The sequence below is a fragment of the Salmo salar genome, chromosome 26 (genome assembly GCF_965601325.2).
Source record: "Salmo salar chromosome 26, fSalSal1, whole genome shotgun sequence".
Lineage (NCBI taxonomy): Eukaryota > Metazoa > Chordata > Actinopteri > Salmoniformes > Salmonidae > Salmo > Salmo salar.
This window is the reverse complement of record NC_138316.1, coordinates 9,973,467-9,988,669: the sequence shown is the minus strand read 5'-3', so window position 1 is coordinate 9,988,669 and position 15,203 is coordinate 9,973,467. Positions and strand designations below refer to the sequence as shown.

At 44.3% G+C, this 15,203-nt stretch overlaps 1 protein-coding gene and 1 pseudogene across 5 annotated transcripts in view; one reads left to right on the top strand and one right to left on the bottom strand.

The window, feature by feature from the left end:
* The window catches only part of LOC106587104 (activating molecule in BECN1-regulated autophagy protein 1A), a 111,904-nt gene extending 104,431 nt beyond the window's left edge, over positions 1-7,473 (bottom strand). Inside the window, exons 1-4 of one of the 5 annotated variants that reach the window (XM_014175101.3) lie at positions 7,021-7,473; positions 1,258-1,455; positions 1,092-1,150; positions 794-977 (exon numbers count right to left, since the gene is read on the bottom strand). In XM_014175101.3, the coding sequence (XP_014030576.3) occupies positions 794-977; positions 1,092-1,150; positions 1,258-1,389 (375 nt within the window). In that variant the 5' untranslated portion in view covers positions 1,390-1,455; positions 7,021-7,473. Of the gene's footprint in view, positions 1-793; positions 978-1,091; positions 1,151-1,257; positions 1,577-2,172; positions 2,683-7,020 lie in introns of those variants that run through there. The other 4 variants (XM_014175105.3, XM_014175104.3, XM_082969377.1 and 1 more) reach the window with 4 other exon arrangements.
* A 5,388-nt stretch (positions 7,474-12,861) lies between these two features.
* On the top strand, positions 12,862-14,600 carry LOC145864307 (vacuolar protein sorting-associated protein 4A-like; annotated as a pseudogene).
* Positions 14,601-15,203: the final 603 nt, after the last annotated feature.

Genomic DNA, 15,203 nt, shown 5'->3' with positions numbered 1-15,203 from the left:
CAAATTGGGTTGCCTGGTTTGTAAATGGCTTTAAGCTGTATCACCGCCATCTTGTGGCCACAATAAATGAATGACAAGATTTGTTTCAGGACTCCTGCACTGCAGGTGGCAGTAAAACACCAATATACGCTGTACGCTATTTTCAAACACAAAAAAATATGAAAATAGGCTACGTCAAAATGGAGATGGCCTCAATGGCACTGCTCGTGCTCTTACAGGTGCCATAATGGGACAGATTAAATGACAAATTCTCAATTGGTTTTGCTCAACTCCTCTGTCCTGCTTTTGAAAAAGTTCAAAGGTAATCGAGGAGCGGAGGCAAGGAGAAGAAACAAATGAGCTTGTATGAAATTAAACTCCCCACTCCATAAGGCAAATTAAATTTACAGGGGTGAAATCCCAAAATAAATGTGTAAAGTGATAAAAACAAATACAGCTAGTTGTGGAAGACATTTTGAAGATGAAATAATAAGTGGTGTATCCTTTTTAAATGTGTGCATGCTTTCTCCTCCGAGAAAACAGCTGATTCAAATGGGGTGTAGTGGATTTTAAAACACTTCTGCACTAGCCACTGAGTGGAATACTCTTGTGTATCAAGGAAGTGAGCAAACTCTTCCATTCGCCTACTAATTAATTGACACCGTCCTCAACCACATATCGGTTTCCAGTTCACAGAGGAGAGGAGGACGGAGGAGTCTAGGAGAATCTCCCAAAGATGAGTCATCTAATTAAGTCTATGGTAGCACATGTAGTCCTTGAGGTTCCTTTGCATGAGAAGATGACAGCCACTCACATGCAGGTCCCAGATGCGAACCTCTCCATCCAGACATCCTGAAGCCACCAAACCAGGGATGGTAGGGTGAAAGGTCAGACACCAAGGAGTGCGGCGATGGCCCACCAGAGAGTGAACACACTTCCCTGTCTTAATCTCGGTGATATAAATGTTATGGTTGACATGAGTGGAGGCAATTAAGGTCCTATATGAAAGGAAAACATTAACAGTTAACATACAATCTTCCAGTCTTGGTGTCTTTCTACCTCATCCAGACCAAAAAAAATGTATACAACATTTTATAGGATGACATTCTGACCTGTCCGGGCTAAAAGCCAACAGGAAGGTAGAACGAGGGCTGTCCGGCAACTCCACTTTCTGAGGAAAATTAAATTATAAGAGCACATCAAAAAAGTGGCCACTCGTCAGTTAAACTTGTTACATTGCACGATTTCCATCCATGCCTCACCAAGGATGCTCCTTACCTGACTCTGCCATTTCATCCGCCGGGTCTTCTCCTCAACAAGCTGCTGCAGGAGGCGCTGGGAGCCAAGGCCACGTGCCCCACGCTCCCGGGCAGTTAAGATCCGCACCGAATTCTTTGGGTAGACAGTCATCTCAAAGATCAGGCCTTCATTCCTCTCCTTCACACTGGTATTTGTTGGTCTCAGTCACCAAAGGGTCTAAGCAAAAGCCATATGAAAGTGTGTCTGTGGCTAGCTTGTAGTCTACACCTTTACCTTGCCATTGCATGGTGAAATCCAGCTGTTGATGACATAACCATGTTTGTAGCTAACTAGTTAGCTAAAAAAAAAAAATGTTTATTATTAGTTAACAAATGAGAACTGCAGTGATTAGGTAACAGCCACGAGGTGCTGATGAAAACGTTGCCATAAGTAGCATGAATAATGAAAATCTGTTAGTTTTACACAATTATAACATAACGTTAATGGCAAAACAACTGATGGTGTGTGTTCAGGCAGAACACCCGAAATACAGATTACCACAACAGGCTGTCATGAAACTTAAAATTGCTTGTTAACTACCTGTCTCCTAACTCCAGATTGTAAAACCAGATAATGTGATTTAACCCAACAAACGTGGGCCATTATACTGGAGGACGAAGCTAGTATCGGCAATAACAGGTTAGTTATTAGTTGAACGATCTGACAACGTTTTGTACAGCCAGGCCTGTAACTACCAGTATATTTTTGGGTTAAATCACATTATCTTGTGTTACAATCTGTAGCTACCCGTCTCCCAATAAACTAGCTAGCTAACATGCCAGCGTTTGTCCAACTCAAGCAAGCGCTGGCGTTGAGAACCAACCCCATCAAGGCATTGCATTGGCCTAACATAACTAGCTAACGTTAGCGATACTCGACCATGTACCTCCCTACCTTTTCCCACTGCTACGGTTGGATGTTCTTGTCGACTTAGCAAGTTACATATATTCGACATTTACTAGCACCTGAAACTATCTCGTATAATTATGGTCTATTTTCTCCGATGTTTTTATATTGTGTTAACTGTGGTTAACAAGCTAGCAGTGTAGCTAGGCTAGCTATTAGCTATGTTCTCCAAAACATTAGCCAGCTGGCCAGACCAGCCACAGATCATCAGGCATTACTAGTTGAACACAGGAACATAGGTGGGCGCCACAAAACCGATTGCTTTTTTTGCAGTGCAAGAAATAGCTAGCTTACAAAGGGTCAATTTTGCTTTAAAGTAAGCAATGTATTTATAATCTACATGTATCGCTATTTCTATGTTTTACAGAAAACATGTATACATATAAGTTAATGATTATACAACGCAGCGTTTTCCAAACTGGGTCTGGACCATAGGATCCTGGTCCTCATCCAAACGGTTTATACAATAATAATAGTTCTTATGGTTGTCATTTGTGCTATAATGATTTATAAAAAGCTTTAATCTCAAAGAGAACACGTTTTCTACTAAAACTGACGCAGATCTAGCATAACCTTTTAGCTGCTGCACAGTTTGGTTTGATTGATTTGACAGTAAAAAAATAATACATATACACAAAGATTTGTAAAAGTGACCGGTATTGTACAATATAGTCGGGGACTTATTTCCATTGTGGTCCCTATTTTTAACATAAATACATATACAATTACATAGATACAGACAAATTACAGATAGAGATGAGTATCAGGGGAGTTAACGTACAATTCTTACACGCTTGTTTGGCTGGTAGCTTATTCTTTAGATGTTTGGGGCTGCTGGTGAACCATGATGTGCATACGTGATCAAAGTGACACTGGACTAGCGCACTAGCTAGGTTTCCATCCAATTGGCGACAGATTTTCATGCGAATATTGTAAAATCTAATTAAAAACAATATTTCAGAGTTTCGTTTGGGAAGTTTTAGCGCCGGACATGACAGGGAAGATTTTGGCCAAATGAGCCACATTTTCGTGTCGTAAAAAACAGCCTATAACAAATGACCAAAATACTATTCCTTGTGTTTCGATGTGCAGCATATGCAAAACGTTATAGCCTATTTGTTATTGTTTTTATGCTACATTCCTAAAACAATAATTTTGCACCTCACGGTTCAGCTGTTAGGGATTTGAGCACTACATGTATCAGGGCTTCGGTGTCCACTGTATAATATTAACATTTTAATGTGTTCTATATATATAGCCTATTTGAAAGAAGAGAAGCTTAGGCCTAACCCCAGAGAGCTAGATAGAAATAAGCAGACATCGACATGCATTTCTTTATGTGAGATGGTTACTACGTTAATTTTAGTTAATTTTCGACATAATATTTTCTATAAAGATAAGCATTGTATTGTTAGGAGTAACTCTGGTTGGCTTGAAACAGTCGTCCTCATCTCAAATTCAACTGTTTGAGTCAGTTGGAGCCCTTGGGCTATTTCAATTCGATTTAAAAGGGATTTATTGGCATGGGAAACATTTGTTTACATTGCCTAAGCAAATGAATTAGATCATAAACAAAAGTTAAATAAACAAACATAGGTTGTATTTACAATGGGGTTTGTTCTTCACTGGTTGTCCTTTTCTTGTGGCAACAGGTCACAAATCTTGCAGCTGTGATTGCACACTGGCATTTCACACAATAGATATGGGAGTTTATCAAAATTGGATTTGTTTTCAAATTCTTTGTGGGTCTGTGTAATGAGGAATATAAGTGTCTCTTGCACATAATCAAAGATTTCCTTCATTTTGAATCAGTCACAGTGGTCAGTTATTCTGCCACTGTGTACTCTCTGTTTAGGGCCAAAAAGCATTGTCACGTCTTCTCCCACTCCCCATCTCCGGGCAGGTTTACTAATCACTGGCTTTGACATCCATCATTACGCACACCTGGCACCATTGTTACGGTCACCTGCGCCTCATAATGAGACACACCTGGATTCAATCACTTCACTGATTACCTCCCCTATATCTGTCACTCCCTTAGTGTTGTTCCCCCAGGCACTATTGGTTATGTGTTTCATATCCAGATGGTATGCTTGGTTTGTATTGTGCAATGGTCATTGCATTATTAAACTCACCACCTGCTTCTTGACTCACAGTGTCTCTGTAACAGAATACTGCCTCAACAAATGGAAGCAGCAGGAAATCAGGCCATCTCCCTGATGTTTGATTAACAATGATAACTACTTTGTCAACACCATGACCAGCTGGTGCAACTGGGGACAGCTATGGAAGAGGTTCTTTGTGGTCTTCAACATCACACATACCTGAGCGGATACTAGCGGAGGATACTCTACCACCAGTTGAGCCAGCACACCAGCCCATCCAACAGTCTGCCCAGGTTAGCGACGCCTGTTTGCCCCTCCCTGACAAATGACAGAACCCCCATCTAAATGCTGTGGCTTCCTACTCCAGTGCTCCCTCCATTTTGCGCACCAGATGGGAGCCCCCATCACCGAGAGGTCAACGGTTGCCACTGTTATTTCTCTGCTGACTGGTGGGCGTAGGCTACGGCCATCTGGGAGAGAAGAGGAGCTGGCTTCTTATGAGGGGTTCATGGCACTGTTCAGAGGAATCTTCGCTCATCCACTGAGGGCAGAGGGGTTGAGTGCCTACTCCAACTATGGTGGGATGCCCAGACGGCCGCTGAGTACACGCTCACCTTCCAGACAGTAGCAGCATTCAGCAGATGGAATGAGCCGGCGCTCCGTATGCTTTTCAGAAGAGGACTGCATGAGGTCCAGATCGAACTTTCATGTTGGGAATGCACTCCTTGCGATAGCCATCAGTCTGGATAACTAACTTCGGGAGCATCGTTACCATCGCTTCTGTCCTTCCCTCAGTGACCACTCTGTATCAGAGCCTGAACCCTTGGAGGTAGGGGGTCACATGCCTTCCCCGCGGCTTAGTGACACAGACGGAAACCGCTGGGGCTCTGTCCCGATTGTCGTTAAGGGAAACTTCAGTAGTGTCCGATACGTCCCAACTCGGTCTCCACGAGAGCAGAGGGACGAACGCGTGATCTTCCACCTCCTGGGGCAGGTGTGAGTATTCCATTTATCGCTTTCTACAAACCCTTTTTTTTGTGTGTGTCAATCACACTAGTCGGCTGTCCCTCATGTACTGTTTCTAGAGGGCTCCCGAGTGGCGCAGCGGACTAAGGCACTGCATCTCAGTGCTAGAGGCTCGAATCCAGGCTGTATCTCAACCGGCCGTGATTGGGAGTCCCATAGGGCGGCACAGAATTGGCCCAGCGTCGTCCGGGTTTGGCCGGTGTAGGTCGTCATTGAAAATAAGTATGTTCTAAACTGACTTTCCTAGTTATTTAAAAAATACAGTGCTAGTGGATTCCGGTGCCCCGGATCTTTATTGACTACAGTCCCTCTCTGAACGTCACCTCATACCCGCTCACATCTGTTTCCAGTTCAAGCCCTTGATGATCGGCGCATCTACTAGGATCCGGGACCACTCACCCTCACTGTGGAGTCCATCATGAGAACATTCCCTTCATTTGTGAAGGATGACAATCACGGACTGGGCACCCGAATGCTGGAGGACCTGCTTTCCCGTTCCATGTCGGTTGAGTCCTGTGGGTGCCTTTTAGCCCAACATTCTGGAGGTATACCAGGACCTGTGGGAGGTTTTTTCCAGAACCCGCGCCACCTGTTTCCTTCATCGTCCCTGGGACTGTGCCATTGACTTGCTTGCGGACTCTGCGCAGACGCATCTGTCTGTGGCTAAGGCCATGGAGGATTACATCCGTGAAGCGATCCAACAAGGTTTCAGCCACACGTCCACTTCTCCTGCTGCTGTGTGGTGGAGGATTACACCTGTGTATTGATTAGAGTACTGAAAGAGATCACCAAGTACCATTACTCTCCTGTTGGTGCCGGCAGCTATCGAACAGCTCTGCGGGGCCTGGTTCTTTACCAAATTGGAACTGCATACAATCTCATCCGCGAGGGGGATGAATGGAAGACGGCTTTCAGCACGATGTCTGGTCACTACGAGTACTCGGTAATGCCTTTTGGCTTAGCCAATGCGCCGTCAGTGTTCCAGGCATTCGTCAATGAGGTGTTCCGGGACATGCTCGGACACCAGGTGGTTGTCTCTATCCACGACAACCTGGTCTGCTCGGCTACCTTGGAGGATCACATCGCTCACATCCGAGTAGTCCTGGAACGTCTCTTGGCCAACCAACTATATGTCAAGGCAGAGCAGTGACAATTTCATCAGGAAATGTCTCTCTTCTAGGCAACCAGAACCACCCGCAAGGAGTGACGTTGTCGCTGGATATCCAGGTTTTACTCGTACTACTCAATCCATCTCCAAGAAGTATTGGTGGCCAACCTTGGCGAGGGACGTGACTCACTATGTCAACTCCTGTTCCATGTAGTGATGCACCGATATTACATTTTTTACTGATGTTTTCCTTGCCAAAAACGATACCTTTTTTAAAAATTGGGCCTTTTAAGTGTTCTAGTATAGTTAAAACACAGACGCAGCAGTCTGAGGCACTGCATCTCAGTGCAAGAGGCGTCACTACAGTCCCTTGTTCGAATCCAGGCTGTATCACATCCGGCTGTGATTGGGAATCCCATAGGGCAACTAACAATTGGCCCAGCATCATCCGGGCAGTCATGGTAAATAAGAATTTGTTCATAACTGAATTGCCTATTTAAAGGTTACACACCACACTAACCAAAAAGTTATTTTGTTGGCATTTATGTATGACCCCATTATCAGTAAAACATTACCAAACCTATTTCTTTCACTTACTTGCTGTTTCGTAGAGTCGTTTCATCCTCAAACAGGACTTCTATGGGACGCCGTTTGGGTCTTTGGTCAACAAGTGTTATTTGACACGCAATCAGGATCTTGACTATGACTGCACGTCACATAATATAACACGTTACTTAGCGTAATAACAACGTAAATTCACTCGTATTTCATGTCACAACAATTCATCGATACGTATGCTATGATGCTGGTAAAGTTGTCTCGCGCACCTGCCCTTCCTCAAGCTCTGGACAGTGCTGGTCGTAAAAAAAAAAAAAAACCTAGCAAGCTGATGGATTTGATGCAAACAATGTTCTTCCCCCAAAACACAGCAAAACTACATCTGTTTCAGTGGCTTTAGTTAGCTAGCTAACTATATAGCTAGGTGTCATCTAAAATAACCCTAATTTACAAGACATTTATTTGATTAATGGTGGTCGAACCCATCTGTGAAGTTAGCCACAATAAGGATTAGACACAATTTTGGACTTTGCGGTTAGCGTTCAAAATAAAAGTACGTAATTGACGGTGACGCAAAATGAATACAAAGAATAATTATACTAATTGCATCACTGTCATTTACATACTGTAATGAAACAGGCAGGGAGCAGGCCTCGAACCCTCGACCTTCTAGCCCGAAGTCCAGCGCACCATCGACTGTGACCGAAAAGCATGCTCCTGCGGCGGAGTCGAGATCCGCGCTTGTAAACCCAGGGTCGTTACAATACTTTTATTTTGAAGGCAGAAAGCAAATTCCACTTGTGCCTTGTCCTTATTGTGGCTAGCGTCACAACCCGGTCGATCCTCTCTAGCCGGATGAAGCTAGCTAGGTACCAAGCAGTAGCGGACTGAGCCCCAGGAGAATTCCCGGTGGGCTAGTCAACCTCTGGGCCGCTTTTAATTAATATATATATTTACTACTTATCAAAAAGTTGGCAGAACGTTAAGCGACACGGGCCAACCCTTTCCCCCAGACCCGTTGGTCTATTCCAAACGAACGTCTATGCAAACCTTAGCCCCGCCCCTTTTGTCTCGCTCACGTTGACACTGACAGCTCAAAAACTAGCTACCATAGAAAATGGAAAAGCAGAGTGAAAAATGTGAGTGTGGGGCTGACAAGTTAAGAGACAAGAGTCAAGTCTTCACTCAAATGCAAGTGAATGTAACATTATTTTTTTTTTTTAAAACGAACCGACTTATTCGGTGGTAGTAGTACTAGTGACATGGACGCTAACATTGAAGTGCTAGACCGGCAAGAGGAAGATGCCACAACCCGGTTTGCGGGTGAAAGAGTAGACGGAGAGGACAGCGAAGCCAAAGATGGGCACATATCTACCGCTTCGGCTGCACTAAATGTGTTACAAATACATGTTATATCCGAAATGGCAAATACAATTGGTCAGCTACTGCTGTGTAAATGTACCAGAAAGAATTGAGGTAAAGACGTTCAGTAACTGGGTGTTTCAAACCGGATAGCGGAAAAACTCAAAATTTGACGCCTGGCAAAGCTCTTAATGCCTAGATTTCGCCGACATTGGTTGTAAATAGTGTACATATTGTAAAACCAATCAAGTCCTTTCCCTCTCAAATTCATATTTTGTGCGGGAGAATATGGTAACAGTGATTTGCTAACTATGATCCTCATCGCCACCGGTTCCTACCACTTCGCCTCTTTCTAGACAATGCATTGAAACTCATCATGCCAACAGTCCGGTGTGAATGGCGAGTAAAGCCACACACAAAAAAACGTGTTTTGTTGTCATTCATTCACTTGATATGAAATAGTGGGACTGCTGCTGTGTTTTTAGTTTTTCAAAATTGGGCCTTTAGTTAACTTACATTATTTTATTCATATCCAGGTTGATGATAGGTCCGTTTCAGTGAAAGAGGGAGGAGCCAGGGAAGGCTAGACCAACTTTTGATTATTTCAAGAGACCAAAGTCAGATGACCTAAACATTGTTTCCACCCTATGCAGGAATCAAAAACTTCCATGGTACAGAGGGTTTTCTGTTTTAAAGACGGTACCAATCGAAAATGGCTGTAATACAATGAAAGCTATGTGTTATACTGTATGGTGCTATGCGTATGTCCTTAATCTGGTTTTGTCTGACACAACTGAAATTGTCTTAACAACTGGGTCACTGTTTGTGCTCCTTAATGACATTGCTGTGTTACTCGGTGAATCCTACCAAAGGATGGATGTGTGGGAGAAGAGCCAGGACACGCGACGCAGACGCCTATCTCCAATCGGAGAAACACGCTGGTGGACTAAGGATGGTGCTTTGATGAAGGTCTTTGGAAAACCAGACCAGGGTCTCTATGTTGAAGTACTCCTCACACTATCAGCCATACAAGGATAGGCCAACATGAAGACAACTGTTTGGGTGAAGGAAAGAGGATTTACTGACGCTCTTCTCCGGTATGAGACGACACTGACGGCTCAAATATTTCTTTGGATATTTGAGAACACGTCACCGCTGTCCAAATACCTGCAGACAAGTGGGATGGACATCCGGTCTGCCCATCAAATGGTTGTGGCTACACAGGAAACCCTGAAAGGCATGTCAAGTGACTTTGACACCATTAAGGCAGCTACAGACACATTTGTTCAGTTTGCAAATAAGAAGATCAAAGAACAGAATGAGGACACAAAGCTGGAGGAGGTGGAAGCCACTCGGCCACAGAAAAGGGCAAGAAAGAAGAAAATCGTGTCTAGAGAGATGGCTCAAGAAGAAGCTTTGACAGAGGCAGAGAGTGCCTATAAAGTTCAGGTCCACAATAAAATTATGGATAAAGTCACAGATAGTATCCACAGGTGATTTCTGTCTCATGACACCCTTCTGGACCCTAGAAACCTCTCCCAAATAACATCCAATGGTCTTCAAGAGCTCAGCAAATGTTTGCTTCGATTTGATAGCCGAGCAACTGACAATTTGCAGTGTGAACTGAAGTCTCGCTGTGCAGTGGAAAAGACGACTGAAAAGTTCAGGATTGGAGGAATACATGACCAGGACAGTGGAGGATGGCCCTGATGGAAATGAATATGTGGTGGAAATGAAGAATAAATGCTGTTCATCCTGCAAATAATGTCCACTGTGTTACCAGATGCTGAGATGGTGCAACCTGCTGACTGATGCATACCATATCCTTGGTCTTGGATTCAAGTTCCTACTCACCCTCTCAGGTAGCTTGTGAGTGAAGTTTCTCTACCTTAAAGTATATCAAGAGCAGACTCAGGAGCGCTCTCTCAGAAGAACACCTAGAGGCCTTCATGCTGATGGCCACCGAGAAGGACATCCTAATGGCCCTGAATACTGACATGGTGATCGATAGAGTTGCAGAGAAAAGCGAGCTGTTGAGAAAATTGCTCCTCCAATAAGGAAGTTGAGACATGTCTTATAACTTGCTTACTTATCGTTATTTTACTCCTACATTTCTAATGTCTCTTTTTCCTGTATAATGATTACTTTATCCTATCCCAGGTATTCCTTAAAGAGGTGGGGTTTCAGGTGTGTCCGGAAGGTGGTGATTGACTCCGCTGTCCTGGTGTCGTGAGGGAGCTTGTTCCACCATTGGGGTGCCAGAGCAGCGAACAGTTTTGACTGGGCTGAGCGGGAACTGTGCTTCCGCAGAGGTAGGGAGGCGAGCAGGCCAGAGGTGGATGAACGCAGTGCCCTTCTTTGGGTGTAGGGACTGATCAGAGCCTGAAGGTACGGAGGTGCCGTTCCCCTCACAGCTCCGTAGGCAAGCACCATGGTCTTGTAGCAGGTGCGAGCTTCAACTGGAAGCCAGTGGAGTGTGCGGAGGAGCGGGGTGACGTGAGAGAACTTGGGAAGGTTGGGCTGTGGCGTTCTGGATGAGTTGTAGGGGTTTAATGGCACAGGCAGGGAGCCCCGCCAGCAGCGAGTTGCAGTAATCCAGACGGGAGATGACAAGTGCCTGGATTAAGACCTGCGCCGCTTCCTGTGTAAGGCAGGGTCGTACTCTGCGAATGTTGTAGAGCATGAACCTACAGGATCGGGTCACCGCCTTGATGTTAGCGGAGAACGATAGGGTGTTGTCCAAGGTCACGCCAAGGCTCTTAGCACTCTGGGAGGAGGACACAATGGAGTTGCTATCTCTCTCAGAATTACCTTCTTGATCCAAATCAGTCAGGTTTCAAGACTGGTCATTCAACTGAGACTGCTCTTCTCTGTGTCACGGAGGCTGTCCTCCGTGACACTGCTAAAGCTAAAGTTATTGTTTATGCCTAGAAATTGGGCTTGTGAGTTTCTTTAAACTCATAAGATAAAGTGTGTGCCATTTATAAAGGCCTGTTCTAATTGTGCTGTGTGTCGAAGGACCCTATGATGTCTGGGTTCTCAGCCATGAATGACAAACTAACTGGTTTCTCTTAGCTTGATTGGAGACAGAGTAAAGGTTATTTCCTGTACACCAGCGAAAGGGCTATTCTGTTTGTAGCCTGTTTCTGAGCGAAATATTAATGTTTTGTGTGTGACCAGTACGACCATACATCATCTGGGCCGACAGTGAAAGGCCTAGGCTTGCCCAACTTGGGGGAACCATTGAGCTACTGTTAGAGGAAGTATGTCTGGAGTTACTTCCTGTCATTCTGGCTCCTATTGTCCTCACTCAGTTGCAACAGACTAAGGCAACCGTTTCACCCAGTTGTCTCCCCTCTCTCACACACACACACACACACACACACAGGGTCACGTGTTTTTGCAGATGCTTACATGGGATAGCTTGACTAGTGTGTGTATAATGCTCCTGTACTCTCTGTGCGGGGGCTCTCAATCCATTTCACTTACGTGGGCGGTGCGACATCCTCCTTTACTATATATTTTTTAAATAAAAGTAATACCTTGATTAATTATTGACTTTGCCTCTTGTCATTATTAAAGTTAGACTTTCCAAAACAGAGTGCAGGGTGTGTGCGTGTGGTTTGTCATTCATCTTTATAAAACTACCCAGACCCTTGATTTCCAGAGTTTGTATTGGAACATGGAGGGTGGTTAATTTACGTTTCTCATGATTAACTGTGCTAAATATTTCTTAATGTTTGTAGAACAATAGATATTAAATGAAATATGTTGTACTGTTCAAGCAAAAACAAAATGAAAGGATACAATAGTTAATATCAAATATATATTTGTCACATGTGCTGAATACAACAGGTGTTAACCTTGCAGTGAAATGCTTACTTACAAACCCTTAACCAACAATGCAGTTTTAAGAAAAATACCAACAAAAAAAGTAGGAGATAAGAATAACAAAGAGCAGCAGTAAATAACAAAGAGAAGCAGTAAATAACAATAGCGGGGCTATATTTCAGGAGTACTGTGCGAGGGCACCGTTGTTGAGGTAATATGTAGAGTTATTAGTGACTATGCATAGATAATAGTAGCAGCAATGTAAAGGGGGGGGGGGGGCAATGCTAATAGTCTGGGTAGCCATTTGATTATCTGTTCAAAAGTCTTATGGCTTGGGGGTAGAAGCTATTTAGAAGCCTCTTGGACCAAGACTTATCACTTGCCGTGCCGTAGCAGAGAGAACAGTCTATGACTAGGGTGGCTGGAGTCTGTGACCATTTTTAGGATCTTCCTCTGACACTGCCTGGTATAGAGGTCCTGGATGGCAGGAAGCTTAGCCCCAGCGATGTTCTGAGCCGCTCGCACTACCCTCTGTAGTGCCTCGCGGTTGGAGGCCGAGCATTTGCCATACTAGGCAGTGACGCAACCAGTCAGGATGCTCTCGATGCCAAATCTTTTCAGTCTCCTGAGGGGGAATAGGTTTTGTTGTGCCCTCTTCACGACTATCTTGGTATGCTTGGACCATGTTAGTTTCTTGGTGATGTGGTCCCAAGGAACTAGAAGCTTTTATCCTACTCCACTACAGCCCTGTCGATGAGAGTGGGGGCGTGCTCGTTCCTCTTTTTCCTGTTGTCCACAATCATCTCCTTTGTCTTGATCACGTTGAGGGAGAGGTTGTTGTCTTGGCACCACATGCAGTTCTGATGTCCAGAAGCTCTTTTCGGTTATAAGAGACAGTAGCAGCAACATTATGTACAAGTCACGACCAATGTGAAAAAACTAACAAAATAGCATGGTTGGTTAAGAGCCGATAAGACGGCAGCCATCCCCTCCAGCTCCATCACAATACACATCATTCTCATCAGTGCATTATGTCACCGTCAGGTTTGAGAAGCGTATCTACATCCCTCACCCAGGTGAGCCCACTAGGACCCAGATGTTCCGGCTGCACCTGGGCACCCTGGCCCACAGCCTGAGTGACGCAGACCTGCGTAAGCTCGCCAAAAAGACATCAGGCTACCCTGGGGCTGACATTAGCATCATCGTATGAGATGCGCTCATGCAGGTGTCAAGAAAGTGCAGTCAACCACACACTTCAAAAAGGTAACTTATACACATGATATAGGAACTCTATTGCAGCTGACTCTTGTACACCACACTAAAGGTGTATCGCTTTCTCTACTATTAAGGAGAGTTTGTTTGTGTGATGGTATTCTAGGTGTGAGGGCCATCCCGTGTCAACAGTCAATTGATAGTGGATGACCGACCTGGTGCTCGCCTGGGGACCCGGCTGCCATAGAATTGACCTGGATGGATGTGCCAAGCGACAAGCTGCTGATGCCCATTATCTGCATGGTGAGAAACACACATTCACAGCACAGACACACTTACTATATTCACTCACATTCACTGCTCACAAACATACTAGAACATGCTGTTTCAACATACACGTCAAGGCATTGCAAACTGACTCTCACTTTTGTGTAATTGCTGAACCATGCTCATGATTTTGTTCGTCCTCTCGGTGTGTCCCTCTGCATTCCAGACTGACATGCTGCGCTCACTATCCTCCATGAGGCCCACAGTCAACATGGAGGACTTGTTCAAGGTCAGGAAGTTCACGGAGGACTTTGGACAGGAGTGTTGAGAGGGCATGGTTTAATTACTTACCATGTCTCTACTCTAAAGCACCATTCGTACAACTTTCTGTCAAATAGTTTCTACAGTATTACAACACTAAACTCAAACTTGTTTGTCTAATCTGCATTGGTAAGAATGATGGAGCACACTATTGGACAATCCTCAAGACAGACTGTTTCTTTCATTGCCATCCTGTACTTTTACAGTGAATAGAGCTCATCATTGAGTGGGGAAGGTGTTTAAACTTTAAAGTTTAGTTCATTAGAAGAGCCATTTTCTATTTCTGGTTTTGAACATTGAAAATAATAGTTCCACAACAGACACTATCATTGTTCCAATACTGTTGCCATAATAGTATTGCTGTGTCTATGTATACAGTGCATTAGGAAAGTTTTCAGAGTCCTTGACTTTTTCCACATTTTGTTACGTTACAGCTTTCTTCTAAAATGGATTAAATAAAAAAATCATTATCAATGTTTACACAATACCCCATAATGACAAAGCAAAAACAGGTTATTAGAATTGTTTTCAAATCTATTAAAAAACAGAAAGAAAAAAAATATTGGGAGACTAGTTAGGATCGAGGGAAAGATGAAAGGCGCAAAGTACAGAGATCCTTGATGAGAACCTGCTCAGGATCTCTGTAACGCCCTGGCCATAGAGAGGGTTTTTTTGTTCTTTATTTTGGTTAGGCCAGGGTGTTACATTGGGTGGGCGTTCTATGTTCCTTTTTCTATGTTTTTGTATTTCTTTGTTTTGGGCCGAGTAGGGTTCCTAATCAGAGGCCGCTGTCTATCATTGTCTCTGATTAGGAGTCATACTTAGGCAGCCTGTTTTCCTTTGGGGTTTTGTGGGTAGTTGTTTTCTGTCTTGTGTGTGTTCACCTGGCAGAACTGTTGGCTTTCGTTTTCCCTGTTTGTTTTTTGAAGTGTCTCATTAAAAATCATTATGACCACTTACCACGCTGCATCTTGGTCCCCTCTTCCAGACGATCGTTACAGAACTACCCACCACAACTGGATCAAGCAGCGTGCTCGGGAGGAGATGGATACCTGGTTTCATCAGGAGTGGATTGGGAGGAAAGACTGGACATGGGGCCAGTTGATGGAAAGATATCGGAGCCTACCCGGGAAGAACGAGAGGCAGCCCTCAAAAAAAATTTGGGGGGCACACATGTAGTTCGGCTGGACCAGGGGTGAGGCCTGAGTCAACTACCCATGCTTTTCAGG